Consider the following 24731-nt stretch of genomic DNA (forward strand, 5'->3'; position numbering starts at 1 on the left):
CCCGAGCGCGCGCCGAGCCGACGAGGAAGTGGCCGCCTCCTCCCTGAGCGCTAATTGGCTCTTGGGCTGGCAGCTTCACCGTGGCGGGGACGCGGGTAACGCGCACGGCGGCGGAACCGCCCGGAACCGTGCGAGGGCGCCGCAAGCACGCGCCAGGGTTGGCCTGGCTGCGCGCCCCCGGCGGGAAAGAGCCGGAGCCGTGCAGGGGCACGCGCGCGAGGCCGAGCTCGCCAGAGCCCCGCCCCAAAGGAGGCTGGAGCCCAGCTCTGCGTCCCGACCGGACAGGAAAGGAGCTTCCCAGTGGCGGTCCGCACCTTGACTCGCTCGGGAAAGTGTCTGTAGGCCTCTCGGTTAGCTAGCGGCACGAATCCGCGGGTTGGTGACAGGCTCGCGCTTGGCCGTCTCGCTTCCGCTTGCCTGGGAGGACTCGAACTGGCCCCAGGTGAGTGCGTTCCTGCCCCAGCCGCGCCGCCCGGCGCTGTCTCGCTGGGGCCAGAAGTGTTTCTAGAGTGTTCCTGTGCTGCAGCCCAGAACCTTGCAGCGTCTTCAAAGTCCTGTTGAGCCTCTTCCCCCTGAACTGGGCAGGACACGTACTTACAATGCTGTAAGGCCTTCATGCCCCCTAAGAAGCCTGAAAATAAGAGTGCTGCCTCCTGGGGACCTCACATTTGTATGGAGAAATCACCCTGGAACAGGATTAGGTCTTGACCCCCATAGGACCAGTCCTTCCAATGCCATTTGAGTTGACAAACTACAGCTCGTCTGCCGCCTGTTTTTGTGCGACTAGGATTTTTTTTTTTTTAATAGCTGTGGGAAGTAGAAAGAATAATAAAATTTTGTGGCACGTGAAAATTATACGAAATTCAGATTTCAGTGTTCATAAAGTTTTAGTAGAACATGTCCACTCTCATTTGCTAAGGTGCAGGCTGTGGCCCTTTGTCATTACAAACACAGGATTGACCAGCTGCCTCGCAAGGCCAAAAACAGTACTACCTGGCACTTTACAAGAGAAAGTAAATCTGACCTAGCAGATTGATTGAGTCTCTTTGGCAACTAGGACTGGAGCATGCAAGAAAGGCAAAGTGCGTAAATTTGAAATAGTATAGTCAGTATTGTAAATCTATTGTATATTTAGAAAAAGAAAAATTGAGAAGAAAATACTGTTTAGCTAAAAACCTACATAAAATGAAGCTTCAAAATTCCTAATAGAGGTTGGTTAAAAAATGTCTAAAACAGTGATTCCAACCGGGAAGGGGCGTGGTTTACATTTTCAGAACAACCTTGGAAGTGTTCTCTGTTTAAGGGAGCAAAGTTCAAACAAGTAGGAAAAGACTGCCCTACTTCATGGAAGAATAGCTAAAATAAAGGAATTAGAAGTTCTAAAAACATTTCACTCTGGTTTAAATATCAGACTGTCCTTTAGATGCATTTGAAAAACATCTTTTTGTTTGCAGTTGTCAGTCCATTTTTGTGTTAGGGAATTAACTCTCTTATAGTATGTTGATTGATCACATTCCCAGTGGAACCTTTCCATAGTTTAGAATCCAAAATGCACCACTTTAGCTGGACGGTGGCAGTGGTTCACACCTGTAATCTCAGCAACTCAGGAGACTGAGACAGGAGAATCGCAATTCTCAGGCCAGCTTCGGCAATTTGGTGAGTCCCTGTCTCAGCATAAAAAGTGGGGATGTAGTTCAATGGTACAGCACCCCAGGTTCAATCCCAGTCCAAAAAATAAAATTCACCATAGTTAGTAGTGAAATGGATTAAACACAAACACATGCTAATTTTGAAAAAAAAAAATGACTCAACAACATTTAACTTGGGGTGAAAAAAGTATTAAAAAATTGTTCATTTGGATATTGCTCTTGCCACTTTAGTTTGTTCTCATGCAAATGTTCTCTGCTGTTGAAGAAAGCTTTGCACACATTGGGGAAATGAACTACATAAATATTCTCTAAGATTGGAGGTGGTAGGTATTCCTAGAGGTAGTGTTTGTTCCCTGAATTGATGAAACTGGAAAGTTCAAAAGATTTCTCCAAAAGATATGCAGTTCATAGTTCATCAAACATGTGTTTGGTTCTTTGAAATCTCCTGATGCATATATTTGTAGCCTGGTAGCTCTTCATTGCAAACTTTTTAAATTTGATTTTTAAATAGTTTTTAAAAAGGGCAACAGATGGTGAAAATAAACAGATTGTGATATGGAGGCAGACAATGCCCTTCCTGAACTTGAAGTTCAACTGAAGTTGCCTTGTACATCCAACCCTGTTATTGAAATAGGTGGCATCATAGATTTCTGGATCCACCCTGCACTATTCCCTTGTTACTCAGCCCAGCCACCTACCTTGTTTCATGTTGAGTTTACCATCTTTCCCACATTGTCATCTGCTCATTGCTAATGGGGTACACTTGACATTTTAACCAAACACTATCTTGAACAGACCTGGATTGCTAACTAAGGTAGAGCTGGAAGTCCCAGTTTTGATAAAAACTAGCATTTGACTGTAGGAGTCCGCTTCTGTTCCTGCCTGAGAGATTTTTTATAAGTAGATTCTTGACTTCCCTGCTTTCTGAATTGATAGTTTCCACACACATAACCCCCTCAAGCCTATTTCCAGTGCCATAAACCACACTTGCTTGTTATTCACATGCTAGGTAATTGAGGCAGTTTCTTCATGTGTGTGCACAGATGTAGCAATTATTACGGGGGACCAGAAGTCCTTTCCATTCAGTGTGCACAGCAAATGTATGCTCCATCAATTATGCATCAGAGCCTGACAAACTAGCACACAAGCAACATCCTTTTCATGCTCTTGTTAATAAAGTGCTTTGTAGCAGCTGGAGGTGATGGAAAGACGTTAACTCAATTGATTTAGTTTCATTGCTGACTTTTTCACTTATTATCTGTAAGACCTCAGGCATGTCATTCCAGTTTAGGCCAGCTTCTGCTTCTGAGAAATGAAGGCTAAGTGATCTCTAAGACTATACCTAAAGCTTGAGAATTTGTGCTCTGGCAAACTATCCAAAAATAAGGTGGAGACAAGGAAAGAAAAAATGTCGTGACTTTTCTTTTTTTTAACCAAGTAAGGATATCAGTCCACCACCCTGTACTGACATCATAAGATAAAGGGTATTTTACCACCAAAAAAAGATAATAAAGAAACCCATCTCAGCCAGACACAAGTGGTATACACCTGTAATACCAGATACTCAGAAGGCTGAGAAAGGAGGATTGCAAGTTCAAGGCCAGCCTCAGCAATTTAGCAAGGCCCTAAGCAACTTAGCAAGACCCTGTTTCAAAATAAATAAATAAAATAAGAAGGGTTTGGGGATGTGGCTCGGTGATTAAGTACATCAGGTTCTACCCCCAGTACCGGGGAAAAAAAAGGACAGAAACCATCTCAAAATAAAGGGCAACTTTTCCCTTCCCCCCCCCCAAAAAAAAGAGTAATTCACAACTTTCCACTGACATATCAAAAATAAGAATAGGGTAGGCTGGGCACAGGGTGCATGCCTCAGTCCCAGCAGTTCAGGAGCCTGATAAATAGGCTTTCAAGTTCCAGGTCAAACTGGGCAACTTAGTAAGACCCAACCTCTAAAAATTAAAAAGGACTGGGGGTGTACCTCAGTTGTAGAGCACCCTTTGGTTGGATCCCTAATACTGAGGGGAAAAATAGGATAAAATGAAATTCAAAACAGAAACATTATAACATAAAAATTTATTTTACAATAACATTGTTATGATTTTCTCTTGACTCACGTTGACAATTTGGATTGAGATGCATATTCAACAGTGGGACTCCAGATGAAACTCAAATTCTTCTCTCCCATAGGCTGTAGTGAAAGTGGAACCTAACCTTAAGCAATTACACCCATTTCAAATATTCTGGATAAACTGAAGAAGCCAAGTAACCACTGTTCTCTCCCCACCAGGTTCTTCTTCACATCCCACACCCCATAGGAGTATAGACACAGGTCAGGAAAAAGAGGGGTCAGGGCTGCTGGAAGCCTTCATCTCAGGAGCCACTCATGCCTGGCTGCACAGCTTAGGTCCCTGACCATCCTACAAGAGCAGACAGGAAGAGCAGCCTCAGTCAGGAATGACCTCCAGGAACCACAATTCTAAGGGTCTCTCCAGCCATACTTCTCCTTTTCACTTAGAGATGAAAATGATGTAATATGCAAGGATCCCTTTGGTGAATTTTAGGGGACGGTAGATGAAATGCCCTAGACCAGGGGTCAATAAGATAACCTGGCCCTCTGCCTGAATGTTGGCGGTTTCACAGTAGAGAACGTAGGCATTGAAATCCAGTTAAGGGATGTGTTATCCCAATAGAAAGGGATTGCTATTCTTCTCAGTAGCAGACTTGAATTGTCTCCACATACACAAAATGTATGTAATTATGATCATATGTTGAGTGTCATTAAAAAGTTTGTAAAGATTTGTTTTTTGGTTTTTGTTTGTTTGTTTTTTCCTCTTGTGATGTAAGTCCCCTAGGTAATAACCCAGATTTGGTCTCTTGGCCTGCATAGCCTCAAATATTTATCTGGCCCTTTTCAAAAGAATTTGCCTAGCCACGCCCTGGATTTAGGCTTTTGGATGAAGAAATAATGCCAGTAAAGCACATTAACTCGTGATTGCCTCTGGCCAGTAGTGACTTTCTTCCTTTTTCACAAGAGAGTCTAGCCCAAGAGCAATGCTTGAGTCACCCAGGTAACTGAATCTGCAGGTGAAAGGTGACCTGGCTAAGGAGAAGCTGAAAGTCTGCAAACTTCTCTATGATCTGGCAACACTTCTATGATCTTGAAAACAGAGAGACTAACAGATATGTGCATGGCTATGGTGGGGGGACCCTCTCAACTCACTAGACACTAGTTCACAGGCCCTGAGCAAGCACCAGATGTTAGCACTTGGCAGTGACTTACCAGCAGGAAAGCTTTGTCACAGCTTGTGGGTAATGTGAAGCTGGAGTAACAAACCATCACGGCCATCCTCCCCTCTCAGTTGGTGCTAATTCATGACTCTCTTACCTCTCTAGACAACAAAATGATATTCAATTTTTTTTAATTTTAGGAAATATTAGGAAGACGTGATTTTCAAAACTAATTATGAAAACATTTGTCATTGGAATTGGTGGGTGAGTAACTTTGCTGCAAACAGCTAGTCACGATACCCAGCTGACCTAATGAAGTTTTCATGTGGTTGTGATGGTGGAAGGAGAAGCAGTGGGAAATCCGGAATCCTAGAGAAGAGCAGGCTGCTGCAGAGTGCTGCTACATCAATAACAGCAGATGGGAGCGTTTCCCATAGACAGAAAGAGAAGGGTCAGTCAGCGGCGTTTTACACAGTTTACTGTTTATTTTCTGGAGCTATCACCAGAGGCAAGGCTGGATTAGACACTACTATGGATCTGCCTTCATCTGGATTCATCCTACAGTTGCTCCTCTTTTTGAATTTTGCTACTACAAGTAGCTTCTTGTGACTTACATGTTTCTTTTTGGCCTACCACTAGGGACCAACTTGGTTCACATACCCTCAGTCCCTGGGGTAAAACTGATAGGTCAACATTGGTTGGTTAAGTAGGCCCTGTTCTGGAGTTGAGCGTGGGGTTCATTGCTGCCAAACCAGACCTCAAAAAATGGCATGGATCCTGGGGAAGCAAGTGCACAGTCCCCTGGAGGATCCATACTGATTTTCCTTCTTTGTGTGTGTAAGATTTCCTTCTTCTCCATGTTCCAGTATGATGTCCTCTGTCCAGAAACGTGCCTCATACCTGTGTGCCACGTACACTAGTTACTTTCCCTTACTCCTAAGGAAAGCATCCTTCCCGTTGTTTCCTCTTTAACAAGCACCACGACTTCATTTAGTGCTGCTACTTGTGGGAAGCCTATGCAAGACTCAGCACTGGGACTTCTGTCCCTGCATTCCATCCTTCTCCAAACCCACTGCATTGTAGCTTCCCTGGGTATCTAACCACTTCTGCCCTATGAAGTCACTGTTCTGTTAAGACTGTAAGAACTTGTAGAAGTGCTAAAATCGAGGGGCATCCATGAACCTCCTGGAAATGTAATGCATATGTGAAGATATTCATTTTGGGGGAAAAGGGTTTATTTTCTGTACGGATATATGTATTTTGGTGTAGGGGATTGATCCCAAAGCTTTAAGCACAGTAAGCATGCCCTCTACCACTGAGCTGCATTCCCAACCTCTGGGAAAGAGGCTTATAACCTTCATCAGAGTCTCAGAGTCCCACAAAGATCCAGGTGTAGATTTTGTGTATCATCTCCACTATTGATTAGTTGTTACCTTGGGCAGGTTTTCTTAATATACGACTTTTCAATCCTTGGTTTCAAAAACTGGAATATGGGAACATTCATATCTACCTGTTGCATAATGAATTCTTTACTTGTTTGAGTGATTCTAGACTCCCTTTTTAACTTCTCCTTAGCCACTGTCATGTTCCAACTGCATTGAGCCCTATCTGGCATGTAAAAAATAAGTAAGCTGGGAATTGTACATTTATTTGAGTATTGTAAACAAAGAAGTGAGTGTCACCAGATAGTCACCCATTTTCTGTCCTCTAATCCTAGAGTGGAACATGTTCTGGGGGCTCTTCACCCCCAGGATGGATGGCATGAGCATGTGAGAGAGGTTGTGAGTCTGCTGAAAGAGAAAGTACTCAGTCCTAAGTTGTCACCTGACCAGGATGGCTACATTCCACATTCAAATCCTAGGCTCAGACTTATGCTGGGAATTGAACCCAGGGCTTTGTGCATGCTAGGCAAGTGCTCTACCACTGAGCTACACCCCAGCTCCTAGGCTTAGACTTTTTATAGCTTTTCTTCCCTATCTTCTCTGTGACCTGCATCTCCTAACTAGTCCATCTCCTCCAAACCTTGCACAAAAATGGTGACTATTTCTCACTGGCTCCAACCAAGACAGTGAGAAGGGATCTAATTACTATGGTTCAACTGCATGATCTTAACCAAAGGTGTCTAAGTCTAGAAAGTGACACATTTTCTAACCAGATTGATTAGCCATAATAGAGGCACCCATGTATATTATCTATATTAAACCAATATTCATTATATAAAACATGGACTTTCAGTATGTTTTACAGATATTTTGTTAAAAAGGAAAAAGATCATAACAGTATTCTCTCAAGACATAATAGCCCCCCCTTCACTTTTCCTTATTTTCAAATATCCTACCCAACTATGCATTGTAAGGTTAAATGGAGAATCTTGTGACTTCATTTCTTCTTCTTCATACATAAAAGGTAATTAGGTGATTATATACAACAAACAATTTTGATGAATAATAGTTCAGTTTCACTATTCTAAAGATTATCAACATTGCAATATTGACCTCATCTGGGATTAAGCACAGATTCTTTCAAAGAAAGAATACAAGAAGTACAGTTGGGGGTTTTGTGCTGTGGACATTTGGTAGCATGATAAAATCTTGACCTCTTTTTAGAGCAGTGATTTTTAAATGTACAAAATAAAACCAAGAATACAAAGGAAATCAGTTACAATAAAATATAGTTATAAAAATATTTTTAAATAAATTTGTACCATGTGAAGAATACACTTCTTTGTTAACATAATTAATAACAATATAATATACATTGGATGGTTTTAAATCTGCAATAAATTTAGAAATAATAATGAGCATCAATGTTGATTGATAATATCCATCCCCACTGTAGCACAGGATGAAAATCTATGCAATTTCTATTGGTGACAAAGTCTCAGGTATTGTAAATAGTACTCTGGTTTATTACTTATAATTATGGGAAATGCTTACTTTCTGTTAAAATTTAGTGAAAATAAAAGATTAATTTCTTTCCCATTTAAGTTCACAAAAACCTGAATTCTCTCACAGATCCTTTGGAGGTGCATGAGTCTCAGATTAAAACCCTCTGAAAAAGTGACTGAATAGAGCAGTGCCTCCCCTGTGCCATGCAGGGAAACAAGACACAGAAAAGTCAGGTGCCAATTCTCCTTGATGTCACAATCCAGCCAGAAGGACAAATAACTGACCTGATATGATAAATGACTGTGGACCTCCCCGTTATAAACTTGCACTAAAATGTGCCACCAATTTTTTTCTGTGTTGCATATGAACCCCATGAATTTTGCCATAAGCAAAAATTTATTTTGCTTCCAACACAGCATGATTTTTCATTCATAGTACCTAACTCACTTACTGATAAGTAGTTGCCTTTCCCCTCCATCCTTCCCAGCTTATTTCTTACCATTTAGTGTAACATATCTATCAGTGCCCTTGATTTTGCCAATAGAAAAAGCAGTACCTATGAGAGAAATCATTTTTGGATCAGTAAATATTTTTCTAAAAAGTTCGTTTTAAAATGTTCATGTTCATAATGCATTCTTTTTGGATGTTTTCTTTTTTTTCATTTGGTTCAGTGTGACAAATGGTGGGAAGACAACACTGGCTAAGAACTTACAGAAACACCTCCCAAACTGCAGCGTAATATCTCAGGATGACTTCTTTAAGGTATCTGAAAAACTGATAAAAATTTTTAGCACAAAAATGTTTAATGACAAAGTTATTTGAATTACATCCCCCAAACCTTTGCTGAGCAATGTGCCTTTGTAGAGCCAACTCAGCGCAGTAGTGCATCATATCCACTAGAGGGCACCAACTTTTAGTGCTGATCTTTGCGCTTATCATCCTCCAAAGCATTTATTAAAGGCTGTCTCTTTATATTGTGTAATTGCATCATTTCTTCCCTAAATACTGTTTTGATGGGTACTTTATTATTTTTCCAGCCAGAGTCTGAGGTAGAGACAGATAAAAATGGATTTTTGCAGTATGATGGTAAGTAGATTAGCTTGTAAAACATGTGCTTATGTTCCTTTTCTTTTTCAAACCTTAAAACATGTTTAAATATATTGTTGTACTGTGAACCTACATTTGTAGGTTTCTGATTCATGTTTAACTATTTAAATAGATCTTTTCCCCAGATTTATATTTAAAATTTAAAACATTGAGATAATAGATTTTCCTTCTGAAGCTAGGATTAGGTTCAACATCTTTCTACTTAACCCTGCCCTGGGTATACAAAACTAACTATACTAAAATCCCCAACCTCACCCCAACCAGACTATCTCTCCTGGAGCGAACCCTAAGTTTTCCTCTTCTAACTTTTCTTCCTGGTGGCCTGAATACCAGGCAGCTTGTTTTTTTTTTCTTTTCACTATTCAGGAAGGCATGGGAATATCTTTCGGATGCATTCACCTCATTTCCCTTACCCACAGCTAACACATTTTGTAACCAAAGTATCAAAATCCATCAGAAAATATTTATCTTCCTGTAGAGAATATCATAATAATAGACTGTATTATATTTAATGTTCTTAATAACCTTTATAATTAACAGAATGAACATTGAGTACTTATACACACTGGCAAAGAATGAACTATCTTAAAGGGTCATAAAGTACATTATTTTTAACTTTGATAACCTTGGAGGGAAAGTGTTATGTAAGAGTTCTTATAGACACATGATAGTTTTAAGAAAAACAATCCTTGACCCACTCTCTGTTCTTGTGTCAAGTTGCAACCAGGATATTGTTTTCTTCTCTCATACAAAGCTTACTGAGAAAGATTATTACAAAGCAAGAGTGAAACCATGAAAAACTGGTTTCACAATTTGACAAAGAATCACTATTCTTCCATTTTAGTGAGTTTTTGCAACCTGATAAGAAAAAACTAATATCCCAGTAGAAAAATGGTGTGTATGTGAATAAGTTGTTCACAGAAGCAGTAGGCCATTTGATTAGTAAATATATAGTGAACATTCAGCCTCCAAACTTGTCAGAGAATTGCAAGTTGCCTTTATTCCTACTTACTGTTAGGTTGGCTGGTGCAAATACCCACAAGAGAGACAGAGTCAAGCAAGGTTTATTGACAGAGACTATCTGCCATGCTGTCCTTCTGCAAGGCACAGCAGCCTGCTGAAAAAAAACTTCTTAACTTTATAGTCATGTACAATGAAGTGGTTAAAAAATAATCCATCTGGTCCTGTGATTCTTACTTGGCATCTTTTTTGTGGTTTTGGTAGTTAGGGACTCTTTGGAGCGGGCTTCTTAGGATGGTGGATGCTGATTTTCAAAATGGAGTTACTTTGGCCTAAAGATCTAACACTTACCAAGTAAACAAAGATCTTTAAAGCAGTGAGTGCATGGGCTTGGTAAGTCAAAAATGTACAAAGGTACTTTAGACTGAAGTATAAATTGATACAAGCTTTCTGGAAAAAAATATCGAGCATGAGTCTCAAATACCTTAAAATACCATGAGCTCAAGTATCCCCCATCCAGGAGTCTATCGTAAGGAAAAACTTGAACTTTTCAGGTAATGTGCAAATATAAGCTAAGTCAAGGTGATGTTGACACTTTTATAAGCATTTAAAAAATAGTTTAAAAGTGTATAACTATTGAGTCTGGGGCTGTAGCTCAAAGCAGAGCGCCTGCCTTGCACGTGTGAGGCACTGGGTTCAATCCTCAGCACCACATAAAAATAAATAAATAAAGATATTGTGTCCATCTACAACTAAAAAAAAGTGTATAACTATTAAATTATAGAGGAAATAATTTTTGCAATATAGTTGATGAATCAAAAGCAGGAATAAAAAAATCAAAGAATGAAAAACAAATAGAAAATAACAGTAGGGTGATAGATTTCATCCCAAAAAATATCAGTAGCTACATTAAGTTAAACAAACTAAAATACTCCAAAGATGTCAGACTGTATTTTTTTTTTTTTTTTTTTTGAGAGGAGGGTGGTACTAGGGATTGAACCCAATAGTGCTTAACCACTGAGCAACATTCCCAGCCCTTTTCATTTTTTATTTTGAGACAGGGTCTTGTTAAGTTACCAAAGGCCTCACTAAATTACTGAGGCTGGCTTGATCCTCCTACCTCAGCCTTCCAGGTTGCTGGGATTATAGGCACACACCACTGTGCCCAGCTTGAATTTTTTTTAAAGCCAACTATAACCTCCTTAAAAGAGAGAGACTTAGATTTGAGAACACAGAAAAGTAGACAGGAAAATGATAGGAAAAGATGATGTCTATTGAAAGAAAACTGGCATAAGTGCACAAACTATACTCAGAGCAGACAAAGTAAGCTTTAAGGCAGAGTGTTACTAGGGATAAAGAAGGATAAATGGGTAAATTCAACAGGAAGATAAAACAACCTAAAATTTCAATGTCTCTAATAACATGATATCAAAACATACAAAGTAAAAACTGACAGAACTAAGAGGAGTATAGACAAATCTATGATTATGGTGGGAGATTTTAGCACAACTTCATTCATGTTTGATAGCATTAACAGGTACCATAGACTGCATTGCCTAAACAAATAGGTATTGTCCCATGGCTCCAAGGACTGGAAGGGTAGGCAGGACTGGGGCCCTCTGAGGGATCTGGGGAGAAGCTCATCATACTTCTCTCCTGGCTTCCTATTGTTGGCTAGAGTGCTTAGCATTCCCCAGCCTCTTTGCATCACACCTTCTCTTCCTTCATCTTCACAGGACATTGTCCCTGTGACACTGTCAAAATTCCCCCTTCTCTAAAGACATCAGTCTTATTAGAATAGGGGCCTGCTTTGTTTCTGTGCACCCTCACCTTACCTAATTAATATCTGCAGAGAATGTGTTTTCAAATAGGATCACATTCCAAGTGCTGGGGACTAGGACATCAACATACAAATATGGGGCACAGTGTTTAACCATAACACTTAGGATCTAACGGAATTAGTAGACAAAAATAACTAGTGCTATAACAGAACTTAACAAAGCAGTTAACAAACTTGAACAAATTGACCTATATAGAGCATGCACCCAACATCAGTAGAACACAGGGTTTGTGCAAGAGCACATGGAACATTAGCCCTAACAGACTGTATGCAAGAGCATGGAGCAAATCCTAATCAAGTTCAGTGGGTTGAAGGGATACAGAGGTACTCTAATTACAGTGATTAATCGATAATAAAAGGCAAAGGTGAACATTCTGAATTTCTTGAAAATTAAGTAGTATTGTTTTTAATTTTTAAAACATTTTCTTGTGGAAATTTTTAAACATATAGAAGTGGGCAGAAAAGTATAATGAACTCTCATGGGTTCACTGTCCAACTTTAAAAATGATGACTGTTTGGCCAGTTATATTTCATCTACACCCACCCACTTTCTCCTTTTAAAACAAATCCTAAACAGCCTCATGTTTTATCTGAAGCAGTACACTTATGTGTCCCATGGATCAAAAGGTAAATCACAGTGGGGCTGGGGTTGTAGCTCAGTGGTAGAGCACTTGCCTAGCACATTTGAGGCACTGGGTACTATCCTCAGCACTACATAAAAATAAATAAATAAAATAAAAATATTTATGTCCATCTACAACTAAAAAAATTTTTTTACAAAAAAGGTAAATCACAGTGTAACTAAAAATATTTTAACTAATAACAAAAATATATCAAAACTCGTATGACTTCTGGGTCTAACCACATTGTCTAACCACATTGTTCCTGTGACTGACTATATCAAAATTAGCCCCATTTCTCATTGGTCCTCCCTCTTACAGCCAGAAACCCTGCGTGGGCTCTTTCTCATCCAGCGAGGAGGTCCACAGAACAGGGTAGAGGAGAATGTGGCTGTGGAGTCGCTAATTAAGACCTCTGGAGACCAAGCAGGAAGCAAGTCTGATTTTATCGCACAGTTACTACCTATATATACTCAGGCAGTAGCTAAGCAGATTACAGGCAGCCACCAATGCAATTTCTGGCCAACTGTCCTAGCAGCTACCAATCAAGGAGTGAGCTGTGGAGCAGGCGCAGGGACTGCAACATGCGGCCTCACTCCCAGGGCTGTGCCTACAGGGTAAGCGGTTTGCCACTCGGACACAATTAGTGTATGCCATGTATGCAGTACTCCATGCACTTGTCCCCAGAAAACCCCAGATATCATACAACCAACAAGCAAAGGGAGACTGAAAGGTGAAAAGAAGACTATGAGCTGGCTAAGGACTCAGGACCTAAGGAATGACATGGCTATGAGTTCCATGGGGTCTCTGTCTCTCACATTCCCAGGATGAGATACTGGGGAGTTGTGCAACATGGAACCATCAGTAGGTACAGGCAGAAAAGCTCCAAGAAACCTGTTCTATATAATCACAGGACCAGGAAAGTGTGGCCTAGCAGAGTAGAAAATCTTCTTAATAATCTCCACCCAAACAAAAACATGCTTCCCTCAGAGTGTCAACAGCACCAAGTAAGAGGTAAACTTCTAGGCCCACCCAGCACCAGCAAGATGGTATGAGTTGGCCCCCACATCACCATAGAGGTGGGGTCAGAAGAGCCACCTAGGAAACCTGATAGCAGAGGCCAGGCAGAATGTTGAGGTGTGGGTTGACACTCCGCCTTCCTCACCTAGGTCGCTCAGCTATTTCCACAGGACCTAGTGGAAAGCAGAGCTTCTGTCCTTACCTGGCAGCCATGGAGTTGAACCAGTGCTCTGCTCTTCCCTTTCCACATATCAGCAGGGCCCAGCAGCAGGCTGAGCATCCATCCCCATTGGCCCCTGCACAGACCTTTCAGTGGGGTAACTGCTGGCAAAATAAAAGAAGATTGAGTAGGAACCACAGTCTCCCAGCTCAACACCTAAAACTTTCAGGACACAACTGAGAATCACTGTCGTGTCAAGAACCAAGAAAATCTCAACTTGAGTAAGGAAACAGTCAATAAACATCTAGCATGATAACACAGATGTCAAAATTATGTGATGAGGGTTTAAAAGCAATATTATAAATAGGTCTCAACAAACAATTGCATTTTCTCAGAGAAAGTGAAAAATTAGAAAATCTGATTAAAGAAATAGAAGGTGTAAAAAAAAAGAAGCTTTGGAACTGAAAAATAATAATGACCAAAATTTTAAAACTCACTGGATGACCTCAACAGCAGAATGAGTAATGCAAAGGAAAGAATCAATGAACTTAAAGACAAAGGGATAGAAATTACACTGAACAACAGGAAATAAAATGAAAAAAAAAAAACCAGAAATGTGGAATAATAACATAAGATCTAATATTCATATCATTGGAGTTTGAGGTAGAATAGAGAAAGAGTGTGGTACTAAGAATTCAATCCCAGCAGCTTGGGAGTCTGGGGAAGGAGGATTGCAAGTTCAAAGGCAGCCTCAGCAACTTAGTGAGGCCCTGTCTCAAAGTAAAAACTAGGCTGGTGATGTGGCTCAGTGGTTAAGCACCCCGGGTTCGATCCCTGGTACAAGAAAAAAAAAGAGAAAGAATTCAAAGAAGTAATAGCAGAAAAATTCTCAAATTAAATATGAGACCAATCTACAGATTGAAGAATATGAGCAGTCTCCAAACAGGTTAAACAAGACTCATCAAAAAAATAAAAAAAAAAACATGAAGTCTGGGTGCAGTGGCACAAGCCTGTAATCTCAGCAGCTCAGGATGCTGAGACAGGAGAATCACAAATTCAAAGCTAGCCTTAGCAATTTAGCAAGGCCCTAAGTAACTCAGCAAGACTCTGTCTCTAAATAAAATATTAAAAAGGGCTGGGGATGCGGTTCAGTGATTAAGCACCCCTGGGTTCAATCCCCAGTACCAAAGAAAGAAAAAGAATAGCATAAAGAAGTCACAAACTAAAATACCAGAATAGCATAAAGAAGGCACAAACTAAAATACCAATAATGATATTATGACTACAGTCCTGCAGATATTAAAGTGATGAGGACACCCTTATGGGGCTGGGGCTGTAGCTCAGTGGTAAAGTGCCTGCCTCACATGTGTGAGGCACTGGGTTCAATCCTCGGCACCACATAAAAATAAATTAAGATGCTGTATGTTCATTTACAACTAAAAAAATATTTTAAAAAAAGAACACCCTTATGAAATAAATTGAAAGACTTTGATGCAGCTGACAATTTTTATAGAGAAGTGTCATTTACTAAAAGTAACAACATTTCAGAAAAATCTCTGTAGTCCTATATCTATTAACTAAATTAATCCATACTTTTAAAACTTTACACATACATACATACATACATACATAAATAAACAAACTCTGAGCCCAAACCAGACAGTTTAATTCATTCAGTACTAAGGCTGAGAATTTGTATTTCTGATTAGTCTTCAGGGCTGGTCTTGGTAACCACAATTGGACAACTATTACAGGCTACTTTTCTAAAATCATAATTACAAGTTCAAAAAGTGTGCACATTTTAGAGTTTAAGATAGTGTGTCCATGTCCATTGTAATTTAAGAGCTCTTTGTTTTATTAAAAAATTTTATTAGCTCTTCACCAAATACAGTGTGCCAAATACATTACAGATATTTTCCACTGTCATTTCTCTTTTGTACTTGTCTTCCAAAAATTTTTAATTTTTGTATAGTCAAAAGAGAGTAAAGCCCAGTGCTGGGGCACAAAGCCATAATCAAAACAGCTCAGGAGGTAGAGGCAGGAAGATCAGCCAGCCACAGCAACTTAGGAGGCCCTAAACAACTTAGTGGAAGCCCAGTCTCAAAATAAAAAGCAAGAAGGGCTGGGGACGTGGCTCAGTGGTTAAGCACCCCAGGTTCAATCCCTGGGGTAAAAATAAAAGCAATAAAGCAAAGTTAGCTATGAGTTTATAATAGTCAGAGCTGGAAGCAAAGTTATGGAATTCACTGAATTACTTTCTACCTTTATATGTTTGGGATTTTTTACAGCAATAGTGTTTCAGACACCAGTTTATCAATATTATTAGAGTTTCAATTGGTTATCTGAAGTATTTGTAGCTGTCTTGAAAGATAAATAATACTCATCACAAAATGCCATATACAAAGTTTTTTTTTGTTGTTGTTTCATTGATTTCACATTTTTTGTTTGTCTGAAGTGCTTGAAGCACTTAACATGGAAGAGATGATGTCAGCCATTTCCTGCTGGATGGAAAGTCCTGGACATTCTGTGGAATCAACAGATGGCACAAGTGGTGAGGAAATTCCCATTTTAATCATCGAAGGTTTCCTTCTGTTTAATTATAAGTAAGTAGCATTTCTACTCTAGTATTGACTCTGAGTGAATGGCGAAAAAGACTGTGAACTAATTAATTATGCTGTTATCTTAAGGCCCCTTGACACTGTATGTAATAGAAGCTACTTCCTGACCATTCCCTATGAAGAATGCAAGAGGAGAAGGAGGTATGTTAAAGACAAGATTTTGGGGAAGTGAGGAAAACAAAATTATTGAGCAATGTTCATTATTCAAACAAGGGAGGTTTTAACTCTTACACATAAGTGGCCATCTATGTGGAATAGTGTGCAGTACTTCTGTAAGAAAAGGGCCTTATGTCAGTCTCTCTGGCTCATTTCTCCTAAATCTCCAAATGAAGCAATCTCATGTTGATTATGATTTTGGGTTAGTGGGCCTGTATTCTACAACAGCTACAAAGAGCACCAGTTAGTTTAGAGCTTAATCCAAATGTGTCAGTATCTCTATCATTATTTACACTGATACTTGTCTCAATTCTTTTGTAAAGCACTCGAGGGGAAAAGAGATAATTTTAATGATCATCAGTGAATTACAAAGTTAGTGTTTGTATTGGAGAACTAAATCTACTGTATCTTTCCCAAGTGCCATTGAATTTAAAAATCCTGTTAGACTTAATCTGTGAGCAATTTTCCCATTATCCTTACCATTGCTATTTTACTTTATCAATTATGTTTCTATCAACATAAAGTTTCCTGCGTGTTTTGATAGTACAAGGGTCTACAAGCCTCCAGATCCCCCAGGATACTTTGATGGCCATGTGTGGCCCATGTACCTAAAGCACAGACGAGAAATGGAGGACATCACACGGGAGATTGGTAAGTGCCTTTTATCCTTTCATTTAAGACTTTTTAGGTGTCATTTGCCTCAAAGTGTAAGAATGAAGTTGGTCATGGTGGCACACTCCTGTAATTCCAGCGACTCAAGAAGCTGAATCAGGAGGATCACAAGTTTGAGAACAGCCTCAGCTACTTAGTGAGGCCCTAAGAAACTTAGTGAAACCCTGTCTCAAAATAAATTTTAAAAGGCTGGGGATGTTGCTCAATGTTTAAGAACCCCTGGGTTCAATCCCCAATACCAAAAAACAAAACAAAAAAGTGTAGGAAAAAAAGGACTGAGATCTGAGATGCGTTTTTTTTTCTCATGTAGAAGATCATGAAGGGACACTTGAACCCTCTGGGTCCCCCTCTTCCACACTGGTTCTGCTGGTTTATTTCTCTCTTTGTGCCTCTTTTCAAAAGCTGGTCAATTTCTAGACGGCCATCAGTGACTGAATGCCTTGCATGTGCACGGCACTGGCCTGGAGATAGCAGGTGAATAAGGCAGACCTGGTTCCTGCTCTCAGGCAGCAGACCTTCTTTCAGGGAACAGCATTAAAAGCTTTAGCAAGCTGCACAAGCATGCTCTTTCTCCAGGGTAAGTGCTGTAATACCAAACTCCAGGTGACCATCCAAGTCCCAGCACTCAGAGAAGAGTGCTTCATGCCACATTCAAAACAAACTCATGAATTTAACTGGATGAAAGGAGGTAGGTTAGGATGGATGATCATCCCTGACAGTGGGTAGGGTACATGAAAAGGCCAGGGAGCAGGAAAGAATGAACTGCACCTGAAAAAGGGTTGGTGTGTTTGTGTCAGAGAAAACCAAGGGGGAGAGTTGATGCTGGTGTATCGGGCTGGGTCATTCAATAAACCAGTTAAGGATTTGGGTCATTTTCCTATGAGAAGTGGGGAGCTCTTTACAGAGCTTTGTATCGATACAAATTCTTTTGAGTAAAACCCTTCAGCTGTGTGGAAGATGGACTTAGAGGGTACAATATAGGACATAGACACTAAATAAAGCTGGGGGACATAGAGCATGCAGGAATTGAGGTATCAAAGACTTTAGATAAAAAGCTGGGTGTTGTGGTGCACACCTGTAATCTCAGTAATTTGGGAGGCTGAGGCAGCCAACCCCAGCAACTTTGCAAAGCCCTAAACAACTTAGTAAGACCTTGTCTCAAAAAAATAAAAGGGTCTGGGAATGTAGCTCAGTGGTTAAGCACCCCTGGGTTCATTCCCCAGTAAAAATGGAAAAAATAAAAAGATTTTAAAGGGAAAGAAAGGCAGTAAGAGGACATCACTACCCAGTGGCCCAAACTGGAAATGCTATAGTCAGAACCTCAGCAATGGCTCTGGAGATGCACTCTTCTTTCTGTACAGCTCTGACAGAGCTACATGCCTTGGAGGCTAACAAGCTTCTCACAATATAGACTCCTTTCAGGAACTATCAGGTGTTGTTTCACAAAACAACTAGAGCTAGGGTGGAAGAAATGGCATAAGGCTATTGTATTGGATAAGGCAGGGGAATCAGAACTGATATAGACTTTTCAGAACAAAGGGACTCATCCATTAACAAACCTGTTACCATTTGAACTGCCCTCTCCCCCTTCTCAGTTTACTTAGATGGAACAAAACCAGAAGAGGACCTCTTTGCACAAGTATATGAAGATGTAATACAACAACTTGCAAAACAGAAGTGTAAGTACAGTCCTATCAAAGTGGATGGTAGAGGAGGGACAGCCAGAAAAATAATTCATTACATATTCAAGAATGGCATATAAAAATGCTAATGAGGAGTGATTGTATTCATTCATTCTTTCCTTTGAGGATAACTGGGAATCAGAAATCCAATTTGATTTTGGAGATTTGATTACTTTGTATATTAGGTTATTTTTTTTTAGGGGTTAAAATATTTGCCCCTTTGTTACATCTTTTAGCATATTTTTGTTACTTACTTTAAAATTGTAGTAAACCACTGTCCCAATGGGACTGAAATTATTTTTTTGGGCAAAGTGCAATTGAAATGAAAATTATTTTAATATATCTAGAGCTTCCCTTTTTATTTATTCCCTTAAATGTTTTCTTTAAAATTTCTGTTTTACAAATGCCTAAAAACACTGGATTTTTAAAAATTATGAAGTATGTTCTTGATGGTTTTCATATTAGCTCTTTTTGCTGCAAGACATGGAAATCTACCTAAATCTGGCTTAAGTAAAAAAGTACAGAGACAGCACTGACTTCAGGCTCATCTGGATTAAGGAGCTCAAATAGTGTCCTCAGGGCTCTGCTGCAGTTCTGTGTGAGTTTATTTTGAAGTTAGGCTTTCTCCACCGTCAGATACATGTTCTGTTTTCAGTGTCCTTCTCCCAGGTCCAAAAGCCCAGTGTGGAAACATACCTTATCTTTTTTTTCAAGATTGCCTGTGAGTGGATAAATTTTGGTGCTGTGGATTGAGTTCAGAAAGGTTCTTGTCTTATTCTCACTACTTGTGTGTGTGTGTGTGTGTATTTCCTTATTTTTATCCATTTTTTGGTGGTGGTTCTTGTTGTGCTACAATCGAATCCAGGGCCCACAAGTTAAGCACCAGCTCCACCACTGAACTGTATTCCAATTCTTAAACAGTTTTTTTTAAAAGCAGTTTTTCATTTTTGGCTTAGCTGGAAAAGCCCAGGAAAGATTTTGATTGGTCCTGCTTGGCTCACGTCACTTGCTAAACTAGTCACTGTGACCAGGGAGAGGGTAGCCTCTGGCCATGATTAGATCACATACCTGTCTTGTAACTGAAGACCCAACCTAAGACCTCCTATTTTTAAAAATTCCCCAAAGGAAAGCAGGGAAGAAAGTAGAAAACAGATTTTAAAAACATGCCCAAGAGGACAAAACTCTAGGTTAAGCTTCTGTTGTATTTGAACTACATGAATTTAAAGGATTTCTGTGGCTAATAGGCAAAAATGCAGTCATCAGCTGATCCAGAAAAGACTGTATGAGTCAGTCCAGCAGAGAAGAATATTAGTTGGATTTTTTGGAGAGAAGCAGCTGCTTTAGTTGTTGTAATCTCACAGTAAGAATTAGATTTCTAATGTCTCTAGTAAATTCCTTTCCGACCAGGGGACCGAGCCCAGCTGGGCAGCCCACTGGTTCTAAACACTCCTCATTTCAATATTAGCCCTTCCTGTAGACAGGAACCCCTTTGAATAAATTTTAGGGCCATTTTAGAATTTCTTCTTGTAAGTAGAATTAATAATCTTGCCAGATAATGCCTGCTCACCCCTGCCTTGAGTTACTCTGATAAAAGGGAGGCCTCCCAAAATGGAGGACATGGTGCAGACATGAATGGATGTAGAGAGTGGTGATGAAGTGAGGGTCCAGCCCTCACAAATGATGGCACCAGAGCTAGACCCCCTTGTGTGAGAACTGTTAGCTCCCTTCCTGGCCCCAAAGTGAGGCTTCCAGGGACACTTGAAGTGCTGGACACCTGTTCCTTTCTCCTCTCAGCAGTGGGCAGAGTTCAGGCCCACTTCCTTCAGTAATTAAGTAATATGCTGGAGTTTGGCCTTGAAGTCTGTATATGGGTCAAGATGAAAGGAGCCCTGATCATGTAGCTCAGGGTATTTCATCCTGTTCCATTCCATATCCTGCCTTTTGCCAAGAGATGCTGGCATGTTCTGACAGGTGCTACAGGTCCAAAGAAAGTGCATTTCCATGTGTGCAACCCCCTGCCTCTTTCTTTGTAAGTAGGAAAGAAATATTCATCTATGCCCCTTGTGACTATCTAGTTTATGTTCCAGATAGTGGATAAAGGTTTAAAAAAAAAAAAGAAAGAAAGAAAAGAAACACTACAAGAGATATACAGTTGGAAGCAGATCAATTTTTCCTGTCTCCAAGATTTATGGCAGTTTTTCTGTTGCATAAATAAGTTACTCTGTTATTTATAGTTACCCATTACCTTTCCTAGCTCTTCTAGTCACAGTCTTCTGGTAGAGCTGGCCAGAAGGCATCCTCAGCACGTACCCTGGTTTAATCCTGACTCAGAGACTCAGCAAGCAGGGTGGCCTTTCCAATGTCTTAAGTGATGACTCTTCAGGTTTTCTCTTATAATGTCTCATAAACCTGTTCAGCTAATTTTTCATTCTGAGTATATAAAATCATAATGGTGATAAAGTAATAATAGTGAAAGAGAAAAAGGACTGAATTTAATTATTAATGAAATAATAAATAGCACAGGAGAGTAAAACTCTGAAGTTACACATTTGATTCAGTATTAAAGTTAGAAGCAAAATTTAATCATTACCTATATAGCAAAGAAGCCTAGTCACCAAAAACATTCAAGTTCCATTTAAAAACATTCATTTCATCTCATTATAAAATTATATAATAAAAATTTTAATATAAGAGCAAAAGGGAGGAAAAAATAACCTGTGTTCCCACAAATCATCTGCATTAACAGTCTAATCCAGCATTTTGGCTCTTCCCATTAGTCTTTGTTTTATAAAATTTTGTGAGGACAATGGCTAATCACCCATGCTTATTTCTGCATTTAAGTTAGTGTTTAATATGTAGGTAGCTTTAGTTTATTATATAATGAAACTAAGTGTCAGTTCCAATTGAAAATTCAAGGTTGAGTTCTGTACTTGAAGTGTAATCTAAAACTTGACATTGACATTTTACTGTAGAAGAAAAATGTCACATGTCTAGTACCAAATCAAGGAATAAGAAATTATAAAATTAAAATTTGATTTTCAAGTATTTGTGTTTTTCTATTGGCATTTTCTAATTAAATTTAAATTATAATTTATATTTATCAAATAATAAAATAATTATATAGCATAATAGCCCAAATTCACACAGATTATTTAACCATCTCCCAATTGTTGGATATTTAATGTTGTTGCAAGTGTTTCACAGTGATAAGTAACTTGCTATAAAAATATCTGTATGTATTATTGGGTTTTTGTTGGGTATTTTTTTGGTACTGGGGATTGAATCCAGGGTGCTTGCTTAACCACTGAGCCACATCCCCACCCCTTTTTATGTTTTATTTTGAGACAAGAATCTCACTGAGTTACCTAGGGCCTCATTAGGTTTCTTGAAACTGGCTTTGAACTTGTTATCCTCCTGCTTTAGCCTCCCAAGTTGCTGGGATTACAGGTATGCACCACCACTCCCGGCAAGGTTTTCTTCTTTTTGAATGATATCCCTGAGGTAAATTCTCAGAACTGGCACTTGTTTGGTCAAAGGGTATAATCATTTTTATATTTTACATATTTTAAAGGTGAATCATGACACTAAAAATGTGTTCTCCAATATAAACTGAGTAGTAAGAGTACAGTAGGTTTGTCATTAAATTTCTAAGCCAAATTCAGGTATTAAGATAGTCTTCCTTTATTCGGAAGGTAATGATCACTCCTTGTGTACATCAAGGATAACCCCAAACAGGAATTACACAGCAGCCACATATCCTTCATGATAGTCTTCTAGTCCTCAAATTGTTTCCTTCCCTGAAGTCAAGTATTATCCATACCTACTATAAATAATACACAGTGTATGATTTTTATAGATATTCTTAAAATTTAATGCAGGGATTAAAACAATGGGACTTTGACTCAATATAATTCTTTAGGGAGAACCATTTTTGGCTCCAGAATCTTTCTGCACTTGGATTTACTATTGTTAAAAAAATTACTATTGTTAGTATGACATTTTAGGAAAATGAGAATTTGAATTATCCATTAATTTATTTTTCTACTTATTCTCAAGGTTTGCAAGTTACAGCATGAAGATAGAATGCATGAATCATTACTGAGTGATTTGGAAACAAAAAAATTACATTTTAACAACCATAACCAAGATTCAGTATCAACTGTGGTACACTGACAACTATTTGTGTGTGTGTGTGTGTGTGTGTGTGTGTGTTTTAATTTTCTAAACATGGAGAACAGCAAACATCCATGCCAGTGGACTGGAATCTACCTTGATGACTTGCTGTCACTGCAGGAAGGGCACAGATAGAGCACAGCTCACAAACAATAAGTCAGGCTCTCTGTAACAACGATTGTCAAACTTTTTTGACCATAACCTAGAATAAAAATAAGGATTACACCACCTAGAATAAAAATAAGGATTACACCAGTTCAATATATATTTAATCCATCATATGTGTGCATTATGTATGTGTGTAATTGTGTGTATATGTGTGTGTGTGTATAAGATATGGACCTTACATATTATGTACTGTGATTTTCTTCTATTTTTAATTTTTGTTAATATTGATTTTAACCTATAGTTTGGAAAATGCTGCTTTCTACCATCCCATAGCAACACTCACCATCTTCAGAAAATAGCTTTACTAGGAGTAGCAGTCAAATTTACTACATCAGTGATTTACTATGGTACTGGAGTTTTTATGATTTGTTGTGGTGAGGGGTTTTTTTTCTCTCTTGAGTCCAATGCCATTATGTGAGTCTCTACCATGTGTGAGACTTTGATACAAATAGCACTGGACACAAGGTATTAATATAGTGTATTCAACCTTGATTCAAATAAAGGAAATTTCCTTTGTAGGACCATTGGTCTAAAATCACAAAAGTCAGCTGTTATTTCAGTTGTATGCAATTCAGGGGCCTTTATTTAAAAAGCACAGGCAAGAAATGAGAATTGTATGATGTTTTGATGCCTCTTTCAGTGCTGGAATTTAAATTGTGTATACTGATCAACCTTTTGTTTATCAATAATAACCACATTGCCACCACTGTGTCAATCTTTATAAAATATATTATTACGTTGACTCATTTGATCAGCTCTCAATTATTTCAAACTAGGTTGCACTCCTGAAGATAGGGGGGCTTTTTTGAATTTCCTGCATGCTACAAAAACTATAAAACAAAATTTGGGCTCAAGTTACAGTTTATCCACTTAGTAGCTATATACCTTTGTCAAGCTATTCAATCTTGGTTTTCTCTTTTAAGATGGGAATATCAGCAATACTTTGTATGGTTGTAAGGTAAGCTAAGGATTAAGTTTGATATCCTTAATATGACATCAAGGCTTTCTCTGATCTATTGAGCACCTCTACCCTTATTTCCCAGAACTGGGAATATCGTCACATTCACTGCTCAGGAGACTGTGAAGAAGATGTCAGGACATGTTCAGACCAGGCATGGTGCATTCATTGCCTTGGAAAGTTGTCACAGGACAAAATCAAGGGTTTTTTAGTGAGAAAAGAGGAAATAGGAAAGCTACCAAAAGTGTATACTACAACTTTTTGTGCATAAATTTATCAAACTTGAGTTATTGTGATTTCTATTATTAATAGTTTTTGTTGTTGTTTTTAGGATAAAAGCGTATATATGATTATTCCAACTTCATTTCTAAGAATTTCTGAAATGACTTCTCTCCTTGTACCCTACAGAGACATGGCCCTGCTGATGGAGAATCATTACATTTGACTTTTCTCCCTGTTTGAACTTGTGAAAATAATAGGCCAGAGAAGGTCTATCTCGCAGGGAAGGATAACAACAGGCATTGTAAACAGAAGCACTTTGGAAAGACATACGATAATCTTCTTTCTGTTGTTAGTGAGAAATAAATCAGAAATTTGAAATAGAATTCCAGTGCTTCATTTCTGTATTCACTGTTTCACATACAGCTACTCTTCATCAAAGAAGTTAATGGTGACATTGAAACTTATATATATATAAGTTTGGATATATATATATATATATATATATATATATATATATATATATATATATATATATCCAAAACTTGACAAGGAGCAAATCTGCTAAGTCTTCCCTATTTATTCATAAATAACTTCAGTCCTTTTAGGATGA

General features: G+C 38.9%; 1 protein-coding gene across 3 annotated transcripts; it reads left to right on the forward strand.

Moving 5' to 3' along the window:
• The first annotated feature begins 175 nt into the window (after positions 1–175).
• On the forward strand, positions 176–24504 carry Nmrk1 (nicotinamide riboside kinase 1). 3 transcript variants are annotated; one of them, XM_071600562.1, is made up of 9 exons: positions 176–442; positions 5078–5141; positions 8437–8527; positions 8803–8851; positions 15928–16075; positions 16160–16231; positions 16791–16897; positions 18514–18597; positions 23183–24504. In XM_071600562.1, exons 2-9 carry the CDS (start codon positions 5113–5115, stop codon positions 23212–23214), a joined length of 612 nt encoding a protein of 203 aa, XP_071456663.1. In that variant the 5' UTR covers positions 176–442; positions 5078–5112; the 3' UTR covers positions 23215–24504. The 3 variants fall into 3 exon arrangements, with proteins under 3 accessions (XP_071456663.1, XP_071456664.1, XP_027795931.1); XM_071600563.1 differs by lacking the exon at positions 23183–24504 and adding an exon at positions 22657–23168; XM_027940130.2 differs by having other exon boundaries at positions 179–442; positions 24308–24504.
• The last annotated feature ends 227 nt before the right edge of the window (positions 24505–24731 follow it).

Source organism: Marmota flaviventris, chromosome 13, assembly GCF_047511675.1.
Source record: "Marmota flaviventris isolate mMarFla1 chromosome 13, mMarFla1.hap1, whole genome shotgun sequence".
Taxonomy (NCBI): Eukaryota; Metazoa; Chordata; class Mammalia; order Rodentia; family Sciuridae; genus Marmota; species Marmota flaviventris.